This window comes from Vipera berus (assembly GCF_964194415.1).
Source record: "Vipera berus genome assembly, chromosome: 2".
In the NCBI taxonomy this organism is placed as follows: Eukaryota; Metazoa; Chordata; class Lepidosauria; order Squamata; family Viperidae; genus Vipera; species Vipera berus.
In genome coordinates this window covers 218,755,751-218,776,600 of record NC_138203.1, presented here as the reverse complement: position 1 = coordinate 218,776,600, position 20,850 = coordinate 218,755,751, and the positions used below count along the sequence as shown (strand labels likewise).

Below are 20,850 nucleotides of genomic sequence, written 5' to 3'. Positions count from 1 at the left end.
TTTCATAGACTACCTTAAAAGTTAGAAGGTGGAGACAATTTCGGTTTCTTTCGTGAATGAAAGTTAAATGTAGGAAAAGAAAGTGATGAGCGAAGGGGTGAATGGCGGGGAATACTGCAAACGAGGGTTGGCGAAACACTCAAAATACGTGTTAGGCATAACATCTTTGGAGACACAACCTCTCGCTTTAGAGCCCAGGATATCCAGTTCAAAGAAAGTTCGAGCAGCGGCCGTGAAGAGCGGCTGTCGGATTTCCCACGTGTACCCCGCATTCAGGTGCTAGCTAGGACTACCGCTCCCATCCTCCCCCCCCCAAGACCGTCAGAGAGGGGAAAGGCTGAAGGACCTCAAAAGAAAGGCTTCCGAGTCTCAGCCCGGGCTAGAATGAGGAAACCCGCGAAGCCAACGGGTTGGGGCGGTTCTCAGTGCGCTGGAAACGCTCCTCAGCCATACCTAAGAGAACAGAGCTGAAGAAGCTTCTTGCACGAGAAAAGAAACGTCTTGAAAGAAAAACCAGAAAGTCCATTTGCCTCTTGAAAAAGCACCTTTGGGACACCTAACAGAACACAGCACTGGGCGGGCAGGTGGGGCGGAAGAAGCTCATATAATTCTTTGGATCTTCTGGAGGCTCTGCTGTATCCAGCCAATATTCTGTAAATACACGCATGAGAATAAGCTCCGAGGTCTCTAGTAGCCCCCATGCAAGGCCCCAATTGGCCTAGTAGGTGTAAAAACTATGTAAAAAACACAAGAGGCTGATCTCAGGTATGATACCCTGAGATATTAGGCATAATTTATCTCACCAGACTCTCCATTTCAATTCCTAGTGGTAGGAAAAAGAATGAAATACGTATGAAACAATTCTCAGTGGTGAAAAGTCTTAATTCCTTATATCTGGCTCCAGCGGTGCCTTCGCCTATTTTTGAGTTGTTTCTTGGACAAAATGTATCATACAATAAATATGAGACTGAAACCTGTGGGTGAGGTTGCAATGTGACTACACAAAATAGCTTAACATTCCAAAACAACACGTAGGTCAGACTGAGACGGTGCAAGCCCCGACCCACACTCAGGTATAGGATGGCCCTGAAAAGGTTCCTCAAGATGAAACTTTGGTTCAGGCTAAGAAAGAGCTTTAGAGGCCTAAGCATAGGCCTCTGACCTATGTCCCACTTCTTTGGCTTCTCTCTTCCCCAAGCAGCTGTACTCAGCCGTTAGTATTTTTATCTTGACCCAGACATATGCATCATGTTTTTATCTTCCAAGGCTGACATGTATCACATGTATACTCCCTTTGCTGACAACTCCCTTTTCTGTTGTTTATCTGTACTAGGCATATTTCACTTCTCTATATGATGTTACTTACATTATCATATATTACTCCTCCCTTTGTAACGCCTATACTATGATGTATGAATACAAGATGAATGTAACTGTAGAAATGTATGGTGATTTGAACCTTTTGGGGTTCAGATGCTTTGATGCTTGGTACAGTTTGAACCTTTGCAAATAAACTCCTTCCTACATTGAAGAGCTTGGCCTGGTCCTTGTCAATTTTTCTACATCAAATGGCGACCGTGGCAGGACCACTGGTCAAGGCAATATTTTGCTGAGACCCGTTCAACCCCTTGGGCCCATCAGGTGGTCACTCCTGAACATTCTCCAGGCGCCGCGGGGGATCCAGCCTCCGGGAGACAGCAGTGACAACTCGGTGGTACCGACGGTGCTCTGATCGAGTCCAAGAACCCTGCAGTGTAGGAACGGTGGTCTGAACAATTCCTGGCCAGGACGGGGAGTGGACAACGCGTTTCAGGCGAGTATTTGTTAAACTCTGGTGTGCCTGTCTCATTTGAAGACAGAAGAGGGGGACTGATCACCCTCCTGGACTCAGGACAACATTGTCCCTAAAGCAGTCCGCGTTAGGTTGTGTGGGAGGTTAAGCCATTGCAATTCCTATTGGTGACCGTTGGAACGTCCGGCACTCGAAGAATCATGGAGGTTGATGGTAACAAAGGAGGTGGATGAAACCTTGCTTGATGAAACATGGGAATTGTTTAAGGTGCCTGGGTTATGGGCGGAGGACAATCCACCTGGCTTTGCTGCACATCATCCTCCGGTAATAATGGAACTGAAGCCTGGGGCTGTTCCAGTGCGAATTGGACAAAGGCCCGTGAGTTGGGAAGCAATTTGTGCTAGCCATGAAACCATTCAGAAGTTCTTAAAGGCAGGTATACTAGTACGTACTCAATCCCCCTGGAATACCCCCATCATCCCTATAAAGAAGCCAGATAAATCATTCCGTCCGGTACAAGATTTAAGGCCTGTGAACAGCTTAACTGTGACCATTCACCCAGCTGTTCCAAACCCCTACACCCTCCTTAGTCTGATCCCCCCTCAAGCTAGTTGGTTTTCTGTAATCGACCTGAAGGATGCATTCTTTACTATACCAATACACCCTATGAGTCAGTCTTTGTTTGCATTCGAATGGGAACATCCTCATACAGGGACTAAAACACAATATACTTGGACACGCTTGCCTCAGGGTTTTAAGAATTCTCCCACTTTGTTTGGTGCAGCCCTGGCAAAGGATCTTGAAGATTATGTACCTTGCCAGCGGGGGAATATTGTTTTACAATATGTAGATGATGTGTTAGTTACTGGCAACAGTGAGGATACATGTTGGATCAATACTAAGGGCCTTCTGGATTTACTACTGAAGTGTGGATATAGGGTATCCCGGAAGAAGGCACAATTAGTTCAGCAGCGAGTGAGGTATTTAGGATATGACGTTCAGAAAGGGAGCCGAGCTTTAGGTCCTGAGCGCAAGCAGGCTGTTTTGATGCTGGCAGAACCTCGGACAAAAAGACAGTTGAGGGGTTTTCTAGGCATGGCAGGCTTCTGCAGGATTTGGATCCCAAATTTTGCTTTAATGGCTGCCCCTTTATATGCAGCCACTAAAGGATCTAATGCAGAACCATTAGAATGGGGAAAGGAACAGAGGAATGCGTTTACAAATATTAAATTGGCGTTGACTCAGGCCCCTGCGCTGGCATTGCCAAATTTGCAGAAACCCTTCAACTTATATGTGGATACCAGCAAGAACATGGCACTTGGGGTTTTAACCCAGCAGCTGGGGAGCTGGCAACGTCCTGTGGCATATTTATCTAAGCAATTAGATGGGGTTGCCCGAGGATGGCCTCATTGTGTGAAGGTTTTAGCAGCTATAGTAGAATTGATACAGGATTGTAATAAATTAACATTCTCCAGTACCACTAATGTGCATACTCCTCATGCTGTACAGTCAATGTTGGATACTAAGGGACACCTTTGGATCAGTAGGCAGAGATTGGCTAAATATCAAGCTATTCTGATTGAGAACCCCCAAATCAAGTTGATTGTGTCAAATAGACTGAATCCAGCTACCTTATTGCCTACAGAGATAGAGGCTGAGCATAATTGTTTGGAAGTGTTGGAAAGAGTTTACTCCAGTAGACCAGACTTGACTGATGTACCTTTGCCTGATGCCCAACTTAATTGGTTTACTGATGGATCGAGTTATGTTGTGAATGGGACGAGGCTTGCTGGCTATGCAATCGTGGATGATGATCATGTTATAGAAAGTGGACCCCTGGGGAAAGGGTTTAGTGCACAGGTAGCTGAATTATGGGCACTAATACGTGCCTTGGAATTGGCGGAGGGTCAGTGTTTAAATGTTTGGACAGATAGCAAATATGCCTTCTTGACATTACATGTCCATGGAGCAGTATACAGAGAAAGAGGCTTCAGAGATTCAGCTGGAAAGCACATTCTACATGCTGACCTGATAACTCAGTTGTTGCAGGCTGTGCATAAACCAAGCAAAGTGGCTGTAATGCATTGCAAAGGGCATCAAAGAGGAGAGGACAGAATAGCACAAGGAAATCAGGCTGCTGATTTGGAGGCTAGAGAGGCAGCAAAGAGAGGTGGACAGGAGGTAACCTTGCTTGTGCAAAATGTGATGGTGTTGGGTGTTATCCCTCCAGACTTAAGGCCCACTTATACCACACAGGAAAGCTTGAAGGCAGTAACTGATTTACAAGCCAAGGTGGATAATGGATGGTATGTACTACCAGATGAACGGATCTTTGTACCATCCAGTGTTGCTTGGGAATTGGCTCGGTTAGCCCATGAAGTCACCCATATGGGGAAATCAGCTCTGGAGGCAGCTTTGAATAGGGATTATTTCATTAATGGGGTGGCAGGTATTGTTACAGCAGTAGTTGCCAAATGTGTGACTTGTGCCAAGGTAAATCCAAGACAGGGTCCAGTGTTGCCACCGGGAGCAATTCCAAGATCCTATATTCCTATGGACTATGTCATGATAGACTTTACTGATATGCCTAGGTGTGGTATCTACAAGGCAATGTTAGTGATAGTGGACATGTATACTGGGTGGCCGGAAGCCTTTCCTGCGAAGACTAAGCAGGCCAGGGAGGTGGTGAAGGTGTTGTTAAAAGAGATTATTCCTCGATTTGGGATTCCCACCCATATCTCCTCAGATAATGGCCCTGAGTTTGTAAATCAAGTCAATCAAGGGGTAATGGCGGCAGTGGGGATTAAATGGCGATTTCATAGTGCCTTTCACCCACAATCTGGAGCAACAGTCGAACGAATGAATAGGACCCTTAAGGAACGGATTACTAAAATCTGTGCAGAAAGTCATCTTAAATGGGTAGATGCTCTGCCCTTGGCTCTATTCACAATTCGTAGTTCTCCACGTGGTCAGTATAAGCTGTCACCGTTTGAATTGATGTTTGCCCGCCCGCCTAATTTACTCAGAAGAAACTTGATGGGATGGCCAGACTTGGGACATAAGGGGGGGGTGTACTTTGGAGATGGTACAAGAATTGAACAAGCAAGTGCAGAGGTTACAGAAATATGTTATGGAACAGTCTCCCCCATGATTGGTCACACAATGTCATTCATTTGAACCAGGGGACAGGGTGTGGGTCAAGCACTGGAAAAAGGAGCCCTTAAAGGGACAATGGAGGGGGCCCTATACAGTCATCTTAGTCTCCCCTTTAGCCATTAAGATTGCTGAATCTAAATCATGGATACATTGGACAAGGGTGAAGGCAGCTGCAAACTCGGGATGGCAAGCCATTGTCAACAAACATGCCCCTACTAAAATGACCATTAAATGGAAATGACGTTTAGAGCCATGTGTATAATTTCTTGGTGCTGGAGTGTTGCTTTGCATATGCAGATTTTTGCTTCCACCATCACCCTGTTCTGCTGCCGCTGGAAAACTTCTGCTCAGCCACACCGGAAGCTGGCTGTCTACGCACAGGGGAAGATTGGGAAAGGAAGAACCTCTGCTCAGCCACACCGGAAGCTGGCTGTCTACGCACAGGAGAAGATTTGGGAAAGGGAAAGGTTCAAATAGTCTTATAATATTATTTTAGCCTATGTGTGAATTTTGTGATTGCTTGTGTGGCGCTTTACCCGACTGCTGTTGCTGCTATCATTGTGTTGACTGTGGAGCTATACACACTGCTTGTGCTTACTTTTATGGCCCTTGTGCCAAAAATGACCATAATCCTTGTCAGCAAGGTGGGTATTGCCTTATGTGGCCTATTGCTGCTCAAATATCTCCTGTTAATGCTGATTGTGTATTTGATGGCGGCGACAGGAACTAATGTGTGTATTCAGAATTTAGGTCAGTGGAGTAGCCCCCATGAGGAGCCACAAATCGTATCCACCTACTCCGTGGGCCTTGGGCGATGTGATGGGAACCCGCCCCTTTCATTCACACCGGAATGTTGGAATGGTGTTTTGCCTCATCCATGCCAGCATCCTAAGGCCTTTGATCAAATTGCTAAAATTGCATGCCAGATTCGTAGCTTTACAAATCCAGTTGCGTGTCAATATGTGGGTTATGCCCTCCGAAGAGGTATGTGTGAGGATACCCCATCTGAGCAACGAGAGCCACCTGTGACATTGAGGTGTGGTACTCCATTATATTGGGGATGGGAACAAGTTAATGTGATTTCCCAGCTGAAATTGGGATGGCAGGGCACATGTATTTTGGATTCTCAGGCCAATGGTCGAAGTCGTGGTCTACCCAACAGTCCGAAGAAGCCAAAGAAGGGTAGAAGACCAAGATCCAGCGCGAAGGATGCTGCTCCTGCAAGGTGTGTACAGTGTTTTCTTGGAAATGACACATCTACACTGATATCTAGAATAGGGGTGCCTCCCTCATGTTCTCAGTTTAATATTACCCCATGTTTTTGGGGGAAGAAACAGGAGGAGATCCATAGATGCAAGGGCACAGAGGGTGTTTTGTGTTACCGATTGAGATTGCCAGAATGGGATGGCCACATTAGACAGTATAGGTCTCAGACTGAAAAGACTGTCGAATATACACCCTCTACTCCTGGCCCGGCTGAAGCTCTTGTCCGGACAGTAAGAAACCTAGACCCCGTTGTTAGGAGACAACGCATGGACACGGGAGGTCCTGCTCCACAGGCTGAGGGGCAGTGTGTGGCTTGTATAACAAAAGCGAGACATGGGACTCACATCATGAATACTTTGGTATATCACACACAACAACCACGGGGCTGTATTCCCACAGGAAGAACATGTTTATCTAACAATACTATGTATAGTTTATGTAATCAAACTAAAAAGGGCAGGGTTAATCAAATTTGTTATAAGCCTGAGACACCTATACGTTTGAATTACACTGTTTATGCAGGATTCTTTAAAAACCCCACTCCATATTCACATCAGCGATATATTTTGAACTATACTACAATGCTGGCAGCAGGGGACAAAGACAGGGCTGACATAGTGATAGACGGGTGCCATGCTATTGATAAAAGCCCCAGTGTGCAGGGTAAGGTATCATGTGGATCAGAGGCCTGGAAGAATACATATAAAAACAATCATAAATACTTGTGTGATGCACAAAAACATAAAGAATGTAGGACGTGGGTGACAGAAAGTTCATATCACCCCTGTGCTATGTACGCCAAGACAGATGGGACAGGAAACAGAGATTGTTGTTCAGGATGGGATTGTGTATGCGATTACACTGGAGGAGGATATGGAGGGTGTGAATATATTACAGGGTTAATCAGGCTTCATGGAACCAACAGGATACGGTTTGAAATAAGTAAGCAAATAGCAAATGTATACAGCTTTGCTCTGGGAATAGATGGCACAGGTAGTGACCCACTGTCTTATATAACTATCACTAAGGAGACAATCTATGATGGACAGGTGAAGAGCCTGGGGTGGTCGGTGTATGACAGTTTAAGAGAGTTGGAGAGCCCCTTACCCATTGACTTAAAAGCTAAGAACTTGTTTATAGAACTGGCTGAGGAAATAGCTAAAACACTTACTGTTACTAATTGTTTTGTGTGTGGAGGCACTAACATGGGAGAACAATGGCCCTGGGAGGCGTTAGAAGCCGACCCGGAAGTATTTAATAACATGTCTCGCAGTGGGAATATAACCAACCAAAAGGAGACTTTAGGGATAACATGGACCCTGACCACCAACTTGGTAGGAAGGAATTGCTTTGCCAGAAAGGGGACTATCCATGTAGGTGATTTAATTTGCTTAGGTACCTGGGATGAGACTTATACAGTTTGGACCTCTCCAGGAAATCTGACGAAGCCAGAAAAATTTGATATGACCATTCTTGTGTACCTTAACCAACCTGGTGGATCTGTTTGGAGAGCTCCTGCAAACATGTATTGGATTTGTGGCAAGTTAGCCTATGAAGAATTACCGGCAGATTGGTCCGGCTCATGTGTGTTGGGATGGATAAAACCGTCCTTTTTCCTTTTACCAATACAGACCAAGCAAGTCCTTGGAGTCCCAGTATACGACCCGCTTGGGCCCAAGAGGCGGAAACGGGATGTGGATAATGCTTTTTCCAATTTCCCCTGCAAAGAATTGGCAGAATATGAGAAAACCAATGTATGGAACTCTGAACGGATAGTATGTACCTATGGCAGTGCTACATGGGCAGAGGATGGTTCCTATGGGTATCGAACGCCTATATACATGTTGAATAGGATTATTAGATTGCAAGCAGTGTTAGATTTGGCAGGACAGCGGATAGACAAAGCTCTAAATATACTGGCAAAAACTACTGACAAAATTCGTACAGCAGTATATCAGAACCGGCTGGCTCTGGACTACATTCTAGCAAAGGAAGGAGGGGTATGTGGAAAATTTTACCTTACTAACTGTTGCCTCCAGATAGATGAAACTGGGCAAGTAATAAAGCAGCTAACAACTGAAATGAGAAAACTGACTCATAATGCGGATCAGGTTTGGAAGGGTTTTGGGTTCCAGGAAATTTTCAGTGGATGGTTCCCTAAACTGCCTGGATTACAGGCCATTGTAGCTCTTATAGGCCTCATTGCTGCTGGCTGTGTAATCCTGCCCTGTATCCTCCCTATTTTTGTACGAACTATATCCAATAGCTTGGCTCTGCTTGCTGAGCGAAAGGCTACGGCGCAGATAATGGCACTGTGGGAACTCCGCCAGGAACACCTGGCCGAAGAGGGCGGCGAATATGTGGCCCTCCTGGAAAGTTCAGAAGGGCCAAAAAGGGGGGAATATGAGACGGTGCAAGCCCCGACCCACACTCAGGTATAGGATGGCCCTGAAAAGGTTCCTCAAGATGAAACTTTGGTTCAGGCTAAGAAAGAGCTTTAGAGGCCTAAGCATAGGCCTCTGACCGATGTCCCACTTCTTTGGCTTCTCTCTTCCCCAAGCAGCTGTACTCAGCCGTTAGTATTTTTATCTTGACCCAGACATATGCATCCTGTTTTTATCTTCCAAGGCTGACATATATCACATGTATACTCCCTTTGCTGACAACTCCCTTTTCTGTTGTTTATCTGTACTAGGCATGTTTCACTTCTCTATATGATGTTACTTACATTATCATATATTACTCCTCCCTTTGTAACGCCTATACTATGATGTATGAATACAAGATGAATGTAACTGTAGAAATGTATGGTGATTTGAACCTTTCGGGGTTCAGACGCTTTGATGCTTGGTACAGTTTGAACCTTTGCAAATAAACTCCTTCCTACATTGAAGAGCTTGGCCTGGTCCTTGTCAATTTTTCTACATCAAGACAACTCTTCCCCCTAACATAGTTTCCTGGGCAAAACCGGTGTCAATTCTCCTTCCTTCTATTTCATTTATAAAAGTTGACCAGATGAGTCACTGAAATTCTCTACCCATGGCAGACTATGTGGGTACTGGAAAGTTCTTATCACATGCCCCTTCGTCTTGGCTGACACTTTCTTTTTGCTCCCTGGTCCAGTTTCCATTGCTGGGTGAGGCCACCACATTCTTCCTGGATCTGACCTCAGTATTTAGAGTTGGGTCCAAAGACATTTCAAAATCCCTACCAAATTACAGTCCTGGGGAAGGAGAATTTCCCCCCAATAATATTTTAAGGGCAACAGGGGAAATGGAATTGCAAACCTCCTGGGACATCTTTTCTTACAATTTAGTTGAAGTATAAAAAGCCACCGGGGTTGCAGAACTTTGAAGAAATCATGGTTATATAAAAACACAACCACAGGACTTTCAAGAAAAAAGTTTTGGACACTTCAAAAAAAAAAACCTCTATCCAGAATTTTTTCAAAATTCTTTTTCCCTTTAAAAAGATGAAATAACTAATTGTATAAAGTTGAACGAGAACTGGTAGAAAAAAGTCAGCGCTCACATGTCATTTCGAAATGGACAATGGTTAATCTTTTTTCTGGAGCACTATTCCAGAAACTCAGTTTTTTCCTCCTAAGGCCACAAGGACTGCAACAGTGTTGAAATAGGTTTATTTTTCTTTTCTTCTGACTCTTCATCCATCTTCACAACCACCTTTGTCACTAATGTAACTCTTCTATAGGGTTAAAGTTCTTCAGAATCCAACACTAGCATTTTTTTAAAAAGATGATCCAGGAGCCATGAGGACTAAGGGAGATGTTTTCCCAAATCACTTAGAAAATGGTATATCTGAGTTGTGTTTGACATTAGCAGTAAAGAACTGCAGTTACATAGCATTATCATTTAATACAACTAACAATTCTTGGAATCATTTCTATTTTCAAAATACATTTAAGTCATATTTGCAGTTTGTGTCTCTTTATTTACAGCATTATTAAAATGCTTTATTTCATTGCAAAACAACAACTTTAAAAATTAGAAACCGTGTAAGGGAAAAAAGAGAAAACACAGCAATTTGTAGAATATCTGAGATTTGTTCCAACTTCCAAACACTTTATGTATAATATAGGCGAGTGGAAATGCTTTGAGACATAGCAGCAGAAGTCTCTCAAAAGAAATAAAAGGAAAAATAAATAATTATAAAAAGTCCTTTTACTATCTCTGGACTCATCAAAACTTAGATGGCCTGATCATTTCAAATTATTCTCACTTATGGGACAATTTAGGGGCAGCTCACACACCCAAGAATGTAAAATTGAGAAACTGGATTTAGGAATTTGCATTTCAATGTTACACATCTACAATGCAGATTTAATGCCTTCTTACTAGTTCTGTTGTATCTCCAATTACAGCCCAATCAAGCATCATGTCACGCTCGCTCAATCCCCACACCTTCTTTGGAATTGTTCATTCCAGTCTCATATAGATTAGGTAGGGATAGCCACAACCTTTGCTGGTATACACCAGAGAAACTGCTTATGTCCCCCCCCTTTCTCTCTCTCTCTCTCTCTGCACCCCCCCCCTCAAAATTTATTGTCCACCCAATTCCATTGTGCTTGGGAGTATTCCAGACTTGGACCTCAGATCTCAGCCCAATCCAGCTTGCCATCACTTTCACATCAGTACCTGCATCTTAAAATGTGCTTATGTACAGGATAACAAACAAAAGAATGATCAGGGCTTTTCTTTTTTTGGAAAGGCAGATTATTCCATGTAAGCAATAGGCTGAGAATGGTGTGAACTTTCTGCGTGCCACACAAATTGCTCCAAAACAGGCTTGAAAATGAGCCTTTTTTCAGAATTGCAGTTGAGCTTTGATGGTTAGCAGCTCCCATCCCCAACCAGATTTACCTGGGAATCTAATGTTGGTGGAAGGTAATCTGTCTAGCAGGAAGAGTGGGGGACATACTGTACAATTCAAAACAGGGCAGCTGGTTTTCTGCACACACCAATACAATCACTACCAGTTCCTAATCAAGGTCCAATATCTGCAGATTTTCCAGAACAAGATAGTGTCCTCCTAACTGTGGCTCACAGCAACAGTCTCCTTTGGGCTGCTCTTTCTCTAGGAAGGGTCTCAGGCTAGTGTAAAATCCTCTGGGTCCTTGACTGAATACAGAAGAGAGAGGGCTATTTCTGCTGTTTGGTTCCTTTGCTTTTGATCTCCATCACAACAACTTGACACATCTTCTCATACAAGCTGATGCCCAGGAAATCTCAGTCACAAATGAACTCTAAGTCCTCTGGGCAAGAATGGCCCTGTTGGTTCCATCATAGGCTAAATCTTGTTGGCCACCCAAGGGTGGACTACATTCATCAGTCAACAGTCTGTTAATAAATACATCAGTGGTTGTGTTGTTTTTCTAGAGGCAGAGCACACAGTGACTACTTAAGCACAGTTATGCTTTCATAAGGAAGGGATAGGAAAGAGGGTCAACATCCTCCTCCAGGGTTGAGACAGATACATCGTGAGAGGCATCCAAGTGCTCTCTTTGTCAGGAGATGACAGAATATCAGTGGAAGCTCCAGAAATAAAGAGCGCTACAGATTCCTAGGTAACAGTTTGGTAGCTACTGGATCCTTGCAGAAAAGAACTGTATTTCCCAGTGAACTCTGCCTGTTTTTCTTCTCCCTGGTCCAGGATGTTCAGGATGTGGCCTCTGGTGCATTGGTCCTCGGAGGCTGCTACCCTCGTCTTTGGTTGTGTATTATGGATATAGGCCAGGAGTGCAGAGCTTCCCCCATTTTCCCAGGTTTTGTTGCTCTCTGTCAAGAGTTTGAAGAGTAGCAGCTATGCTATGACACCAATGTTCCCCTACAAACTACAGAAGAAGCAGCACCCAGGAGTATGGGGCTGGTGTGGAAGGATGTTCTTTCCACCCAAACACAGAAGTCATAAAAGATCCCACTCTTTCTCTCCTAACATCCCTATTCCCATACTCCCACCCTGCTTCCCTGGCCCTTCCCAGCACAGAGATTTGGATAAGTCCATCTTCCTATAGGTCACCAGATATCTGTGCTCCGAGGAGCCCTTTCTGCACGGGGCACTTCATGTGTTCTTCGGCTGCGGGCTTTCCGCTTTTCCTCCAGATGTTTCCACTTCTGACTTTTGGATTTGATGTTAAGTAAAGGGGGCAACGGAGGGGGCTTTTTCTTGGGCTGGTGGCTCTTGCGGCTCCATAGTTGCTCGCACACCTGGTCCATGGTGCTGAGATTGGGATGATCCACCAATTGTAAAAAATCTTGATACCAAAGTTTGCGAAGGAAAGGTTGTGTGGATTCTTCTTCCCAAGAGAGGGAGAGAGAGTCAGCCTGCTGTGCGTAGATCACTTCAAGCTGGAGGTGCAACAGACCCTGGGTGAAGCCATGCTCCGTTGCATGGCAATAATAGAAGCCAGCATCCTTGCGCTGTACATTGCGCAAGAGGATTCCCCACTCCATCCTGACGACCCGATCATCCAGCAATACCTGGAGGTTAGTGAAACAGACAAACGAAACTGGAATTAGTGATCCAAAAGTCAGAGGAATTTTATGTCTCCCTATGGAAGTGTCTCATTACTGAAATCTGTACGAAAGATGCTTTAAGGACATTGGTGTGACTGGAGTGCCTGTCAGAGAGATATGTGGGAAAGCATCTTCTCTAATGTTGCTCCAAAATCATGGACACAATTCCTTCTAATAATGCAACTGCCTCCACTTTGTTTACTTCTAGAAAAGATGACAAAATGCCTTTTAATTTTTGGTGTTCCATGTTTCAATGTTTTAATTAATGATTTCAGGAGACTTTATTATTGCACTGTTTAATTTTAGATTTGTTCTGCCTTGGTTTTTTTTTAGCAAAAAAGTACATGTATTTAGAAGGGTGAAGGCATACTTTGGGTTGATTCTATAAATCTGGTAAGATCAGAGAAGACTTGTTAAGGATCCCCCCCCCCTGGAAGGAATGACATCTGCAGAAATCCAATAGGCGAGCATTTATGGTGATAGTCCTCTTTTTATGGAACAGCTTACCCTGGGATATCCAGACCATTCCCCTCTTAGTTATTTTTTTAAAAGACAAATACCTTCCGAGGTAGGTAAAATGAGGACCCAGATTGTTGGGGGCAATTAAGCTGACTTTGTAATAATGCCGCTTGGGGGTGTGTGCGAAAGCCCTAATAAGCAGGCATATACATAGAATGAAGGCTACTGCTAAGCTTGTAAGCCGCCCTGAGTCTTCGGAGAAGGGCGGGATATAAATGGAATTAAAATAAAAATAAATAAAATAAATATAAAACATGACTGGCTAGGAAGGCCTTGAATATATACTATACTACCCTGAAAGTGTGGTATAGCAAATTGAGGTCCACCTTTTTATTGGATCATTTTTAATAATTTCCCTCCTGTTTCTCTCTGTATGGCCTTGTTGTAAGCTAGTCATTATGACCGGAGTGTCATACAAGTTGGAATACACAAATGAAAGACTGAATAAGTAAAATACACTGTAACATATACAGGAAGTACTTGATTTACAACAGTTCATTTAGTAACCATTCAAAGTTTCAAGGGCACTGAAAAAAGTGACTTATGACCTCTTTTCACAGTTACGTCCTTTGCAGCAGCCCCAAGGTCATGTGATCACCTTCTGTGACCTTCTGACAAGCAAAGTCAATGGGGAAGCCAGATGCATTTGTCAAACGTGTTACTAACATATCAACTGCAGTGATTCACTTAACAACTGAGGCAAGAAAGGTCGCAAAACGGGGCAAAACTCACTTAACAAATGTCTCACCTAACAACAGAAATTTTGGGCTCAATTGTGGTCGTAAGTCAAGGACTACCTGTAGTGTTTTACAGAAAAAAACCAATTATCCAAAAACAGCTAATGGGGACAGCCTTTATATGGCTTCAATTATAGCTGGTTGACGCTCTCAGTATACTTTCAGTCATTAGCAGAAAAAATGCGGGCACACGGCAATTAGGTTTTACCTCCTTCTGGGGGTCACTTCTAGTCTTTTGATAGGTCCAGACAATCTTGGCCTGCAGAGATTTAGGGAGGCATTCTAGAAAAGTGCTGCTGCCTTCCACGCCATAGATTTTCTTTTCTGGTACACTGGTTTTCTGAGGATCTGCACAAAATCAGAAAGGAATAACAGGAGGAATAAAAATCAAATATGTCTATCCGTTAAAGGATGAGGAACACGTACACACATGGGCCCAGTCTAAAAGCGAAGCCAACTATCGGGAAAGAAGCATCGGAGAACACAGTTGGAACTGATGAGGAAAGGGAATGGTTCCTTGAAGCACCTGTGAGGGCAGGATATGTGGGTCCAGAATCCATGGGAATTGTTGAAGGAAAGAAGCTGTTTCTGCTCAGACGGAATGACGAATGTGGCCATTTAAATGACTGGGAAGGATGGATTCTGATGAGAGCTCCAATCAATCCTCTGCCATATTTTTCTTTTGGGCTGGGTTTTCCAAGAACAGGGAAGACACTGGATTTGGGCAAGAAATAGGCAAGAATGGTCTAAATAAAATGTGGGACTCTATCCTTGATTTCACACTTTATAGGACTGGTAGATGTATAATTTTCTACAATTCTCTTTGGATTGTTTATTTATTCCCCTCTCATTTTTTTTTCATGCAAAAGTTGGGTTGCGTGTGGGTAGAGAGGCAAGAGAGGAAAGAATAAAACCAAGAGCTGTTCCAATTCATTAATTATAAATTGTGAGAGATTGGGAAGAGAAGCTGCTTATGGACAAAAGGGCATGGGGGGTTGAGGGGCATCAGGCCCTTTGTTCCCTCCTCTTTCTATCAGACAGAGATGGTGGCATAACTTCAGACTTTGGATGAGGGAGAGTCTGCTGGGGATTTGTTGTGCTGGAAATTCCTTTAAAGAATCCATTCAGTTCTATAACTCTAAGTGGCAGGATCATTTTAAATGACTCCCCATCCCTGCAGGAGGGCAGTTATGTTATTAAAGGTAAAGGTAAAGGTTCCCCCGCACATGCGTGCTAGTCGTTTCCAACTCTAGGGTCCGGTGCTCATCTCTGTTTCAAAGCCGAAGAGCCAGTGCTTGTCCGAGGACGTCTCTGTGGTCATGTGGCCAGCATGACTACACACCAAAAGCGCACGGAACGCTGTTACCTTCCCACCGTAGTGGTCCCTATTTTTCTACTTGCATTTTCACGTGCTTTCAAACTGCTAGGTTGGCAGAAGCTGGGATGAGTAACAGGTGCTCACTCTGTTACGCGGCACTCGGGATTCGACCTGCCAAACTGCTAACCTTCTGATCGACAAGCTCAGCGTCCTAAGCCACTGAGCCACCGCGTCCCTTACAGTTATTAGATTAGATCTAATCAATATCATGGGATCCAATGGTAGACAAAGGGCAGTCATAAAGGCTATGAAATTCTGGTCTGGAATTATAAAACAATCCCACTGAATAAGTATTGAAATTCCCAGGTTGGCTGTCAATGACGTAGCCATTGAAGGCATTTGGCAGCGGAGCAGAAAGTGCACCAACAGTATCCCAAGTCTATTTTATTGATTTAGCTCCAGGTTAAGATCCTTGTAGCAGTTACTTTGGTGAGTGAGATAATATTCCTATTATATTCCTATGAAGCACAAGCAAAATCAATGGGGAAGCCAGACTTACTTAACAACCGTGTTACTAATTTATCAGCTGTGGTGATTCACTTAACTGGGGCAAGAAAGGTCATAAAATGGGGCAAAACTCATTTAACAAATGTCTTAACAACAGAAACCTTGGCTCTCATAACATGTAAAGACAATTGGTTTCCCACAAGACATTGAGCAGAAAACCCCCAAGCTTGTTTTGGTCCAGGCTGTTCAATTGGGTGAGCAGATTTAAGAACACTCACATCTCGAGCACAAGATACTGGGATCTCCATTCCTCACATCCTGGCGTCGGAATCGCCTGTTGGGAAAGAGTAAGAAAAGATTTGCCAAGCATACTTCTGGGGTTGGGTCTGAAGCCTCAGATCTGTATAACCACCATTCACACGGATTACATCCAGGAGCCACGCAAATCGTATTGGCCTCCCAAGGCAACAGGATGCTTATCCATACCGTTTGGTATTCTGCAGGTATCGGGTGCAGGTGTTCCCATCCCAGGCACAATAGGGGTCCCTTGCTAGGCAACATTCTGCACAAGCTTTGCCATACATCCCACAACGGTGCAAGGGCAGTTGTGAAATGGAAGTCCTGGATCCCAGGTACAGCTGTTGCTGTTGGAAGACAAAGCCACACAGTCTCCTTAGGGCCCACTAATATCTGGATGGAAAATAACTTTCTGCTTCTAACAAGTTACTATTTTGAGAAGCTGTTTCAGAGGCCTAATCTAGGCTGTCAGGCACTGCTCTTATGAATGTACTGTAATAAGTGAGAGGTGAATGGAGAATGGATACGATCAGAACCTTCTAAATCAAAATGAGGTATATAGCAGGTATCCATAACCTATGTAGATGGTAGGCAGTCGAAAAGAAATTAAGCAGACAACTACTTTCCAAACATGAACATTTTACTTCTTTTGTTCATGGATATCCCAAGGGAAAGATATCTGAATGCAATACAATATCCTGAAAGAGTTGGGAGTTGATGATGATGATGATGATGATGATGATGATGATGATCATCATCATCAACAACAACAACATAAAAAAAAAGTCTTGGACAGGAGAAATGCATGCATATAATCACCCCTGTTCTGATCATCTACTACCAGTTTCTCTCCCCAGCTTTAATGATTTTAATTATTTATGAATCAATGCAGTTAAAGAGAAGTTTGCCCCCTGGTTTTCATAAGACAGCTTCCCAAAGTTTTTCTTTGGGAAAAACTACATACCCGCTTGGATGAGATCTGCATGCTAGTAATAGAAGAGGAGTCCTGTCAACGAGAAACAGAAATAATTATGTGGGTACTGAAGTGCTGATAAAAAAGCCACAACCTTTCAAGAAGTTCTCCAGGTCACTGGCAGTAATGGGCAGAAGGAATAATCTTGAGGAACAACAGGAAGAGCCACAAGGAGGACAACAGTCAGATAAAAGAAATCTGAGTCCAGGGCAGATTGAAGATTGAGAAAGTTCCTAGGGAGGATTCTCCCTAGTTATCAGACAGTTAGAGGGAAGGAGGAGATAAGCACATTCAGGCTTGCAAGCATCTGTTAGTGCAACCTTATAATAAAAGTAGTATTGTTCTATATGACTTTGGTTTCTGTGTCTGGTCTACCTTGGGTAACACAGCTTCCAGTGGGGCCTTGCACTATCACAGCCTGAAGCAGGAAAAGTGGAAGCACCTAAAATGGCTAGGACAGTGCCTGCACTTAACCCGGTCATCCCAATCTCGATAATTGTGGTTCTAGCAGTAACAGATGATCACATCAACGGTGTTTTGGATTGCAGAGGAAAAATATTCTGCAGGCACAAGGATTAGAAGATAACATCCATCATGTCTTTTGCCAGGATTGCTTGGCTGCCCCACTGCAGCCTGGTCCTAGGAAAAGATCTTTTTGGTTTAAGGAGTTGCACACAGATGCAAATATGAGTATTCCCAGGCACTCTGATTATGTGCTATCAAGTTTTTGATTCCTAGCAGATAGATAGATAGATAGATAGATAGATAGATAGATAGATAGATAGATAGATGATAGACAGACAGACAGACAGATTATTATTATTATTATTATTATTATTATTATTATTATTATTATTATTATTATTATTATTATTATTATTATTATTATTATTATTATTATTATTATTATTATTATTATTATTATTGATAGATACAGGGCTTTTTTTCTCATAGAACGCTCAGAACGGAGTTCCGGCACCTTTTTTGAATGGAACCTTGTAGGGTAGGCAAGGTGGGTTGTATGACCTGTGTGAGTTCCGGCACCTTTTTCTTTTACAAAAAAAAGCACTGGATAGATAGATAGACAGACAGATAGACAGACAGACAGACAGGCAGGCAGGCAGGCAGGCAGACACATTCTGAATCAACTTTCAAACCCAGTGCACTTAATTAATTTAATTTAACCAAAGTCACCCTGGAGAATGCAGAGTCCTTACTCCCTTGCTCTATGAAGTGCTTGGTAACCAATGAGGCCTTGCATCAGGAGAGTTCTTGTAAAGGTAAATGGTATTCCTATGGTACAGCCAATTTAGGTATAACAACTGAGGTGGTTTTAAATTAAATTTAAACTCTAGGAGGTTAAATAATTGGATCAACATTTTTGGTGTTCCTTCAACATATTAATATTTTTCATTGGTCCAATTAAGTATACTGATGGTACTACCCTCTGAACTACAAATTAGCTAATGATAGTTTAGCTTCTCAGAGAATGTAAGCAGTTGGGTTAATTCCATCAGTCATGGGAGAAGCATCTATGGTAATTGTATTATGTGAACAAAGTCTATAATTCAATATTGTTTTAAAAAGTAGCTATTCTTGCACAAGACCATACTCACTGTCTTCAATTGTTCAAGCTCACCTTGAACACCTGAAGTTCCTCCAGCAGCAATTCTTCCATATTTTGCCACGAGTCCTTCGGCACAGAGACGACCTTCAAGACTGTGCCAATGTCTGCCAGGCAAAGCGAAAGTACAACCATTTTGCACAAAAAAGAGGTTATAGGCAGGTGCGTTGGCTGAACTACACTCTTGTTTTTCCTCCATAGCCAAACAGAAAATATGAAAGTTTCTAGCCAGGCAAATCAATTTACATACAAAATGCAAACATGTTGATAGTTGTTCAGCATCAATGGAGTGCATCTGATTGGGAAAGCAACTTTAATATACTTGGTTATTATTTCCAAGGGCCTTGATTTCAATATCTATTGATTTTCTAAAATCACAGCATCAAAGAACCAGTGAGAAGTTGGACCATCAGCCTGGGGCATGAATGATTATTTTTTTTTATTAAAAAGTTTTATAATACATTTTATCTTTAGCAAACCAAAAAAAGAAAAAAAACACCCTCCCAACCCCCTCCCCCCCACCCTCTTCCCCCTCCCCCACCCTCCCCAACCCCTCCCTCCCTTTCCCCTCCCCCCCCCCCGGCTTCCCAGAGCAAAATACAGGGTATAAAAATACAATCATAATCTAACTTACGCAAACAATCCTAAACTATTTAAACTACCAAACTTTAACTCATATAAGAAAACTTCAGACATATATATATATCATATCAATAATTATACAAATACAAAATAATACTTTCCAATCTAATACCAAAACACAGGGTGTAAAAATACAAACAAACAATCATAATCTAACTTACGCAAACAATCCTAAGCTATTCAAACTATCAAACTTTAACTCATATAGGTAAATTCCAAACATACATATATATATCATATCAATGATTATTCAAATACAAAATAATACCTTAAATTCATATTATCCTAATATATTATACAAATTAAAATACCATAGATTACTTCCAAACTTAATTTTTTTTATAATCACATCATTCTTATATTCTATTACCTACTCCAATATTGCCCATAAAAGTATTACAAATTAATTTCAATCACACATAAAACAATTTATATCAGTTTTTTTTTAATTTAAAAAGTTTTACAATACATTTTGACTTTAATCCCCCCCTCCCCCACCCCTCTCCCTCTCCCCCACTCCCTCCTCCCCCCCCCCGACTTCCCAGAGCTAAATACAGGGCATAAAATCAAAAAACAGACATAAACACCCCTATGTTATCAACAATAAACTATAAATTCTATCTCTCTCTAGCTCATATAAAATGAGTACAAACAATATTAATATTACAGATAAAGTAGGAAAGAAAAAGAGGAAAACAGAAAAAGATCTTTACTCAAAATAAATTTTCTTAATCCCAGTCCTTATTCATATTAATTTCAAAAAAAAGGAAAAGAAAAAAAAACTTTCACCTGCTATTTGCATTCTCCCACCTTTCTCTAATCTCCAAACAAATTCTCAGTTACGCACCAAAAGCGCTTATCTCTGTTAATCTTAATAATCTCCAACCAAACTAGACTATAATCAAAAATAGTTCTTGCATGTATCACGCCAAATGTCTCACAGTTCCAAATCATCCTTAAGTTCAAATAAAAATTCAGATAAAAAGAGTATATATAAAAAAAAACAATTTAGGCAATCTCTAAGACAACTTGTTGTTAATTAGGAGCTTACATACCCACTCTTAGTTCAACACATACTTTAAGTCCATAACCCTAATATACTTTTCTAGCAAGCAAATAACATCAATCTTAAATTGTGTAAAATATTAAAAAAAGAAAAAAAAACTTTCTTTCTCCTCTATAATAATTTTACTCCATTGACATTCTAATCTAAAAATTTAATCAGCAATCTTAACGCCCCAAAACTTTTGGAGCACCTCTGTCATGACCCCCAAAACTTCTTTAGACCGCTCTCCTCCTACATCTTCACTGTAAGCACACTTTGAAGATTCCATAACTTTCTGCTGGTCTTGCTCTCGCTCTCGTCTCGCTCTTCTTAGGGCGGCACGCGTCATCTTCTGGCCTCCTGCAGCAACCGATGAAACTGTAGCTTGATCCCCTCCAACACCATTGTCCTCTGTCTGTCTATCTGCAACATCTTGAAACT

General features: G+C 42.4%; 1 protein-coding gene and 1 long non-coding RNA gene across 2 annotated transcripts in view; one reads left to right on the top strand and one right to left on the bottom strand.

Annotated features, from left to right (window-relative positions):
* Positions 1-1,038: 1,038 nt before the first annotated feature.
* Positions 1,039-9,107, top strand: LOC308660895. Its single transcript, XR_014024836.1, has 3 exons — positions 1,039-1,813; positions 5,246-6,173; positions 7,846-9,107. It is a non-coding gene; the product is annotated as an uncharacterized lncRNA (long non-coding RNA).
* A 962-nt stretch (positions 9,108-10,069) lies between these two features.
* SEMA3B (semaphorin 3B) overlaps positions 10,070-20,850 on the bottom strand; it is a 54,327-nt gene continuing 43,546 nt past the window's right edge. The window contains exons 13-18 of the mRNA XM_081317717.1: positions 18,738-18,829; positions 17,090-17,131; positions 16,315-16,472; positions 16,107-16,162; positions 14,212-14,351; positions 10,070-12,711 (exon numbers count right to left, since the gene is read on the bottom strand). Coding sequence (XP_081173843.1) covers positions 12,247-12,711; positions 14,212-14,351; positions 16,107-16,162; positions 16,315-16,472; positions 17,090-17,131; positions 18,738-18,829 — 953 coding nt within the window. The 3' untranslated portion in view covers positions 10,070-12,246. The remainder of the gene's footprint in view (positions 12,712-14,211; positions 14,352-16,106; positions 16,163-16,314; positions 16,473-17,089; positions 17,132-18,737; positions 18,830-20,850) is intronic.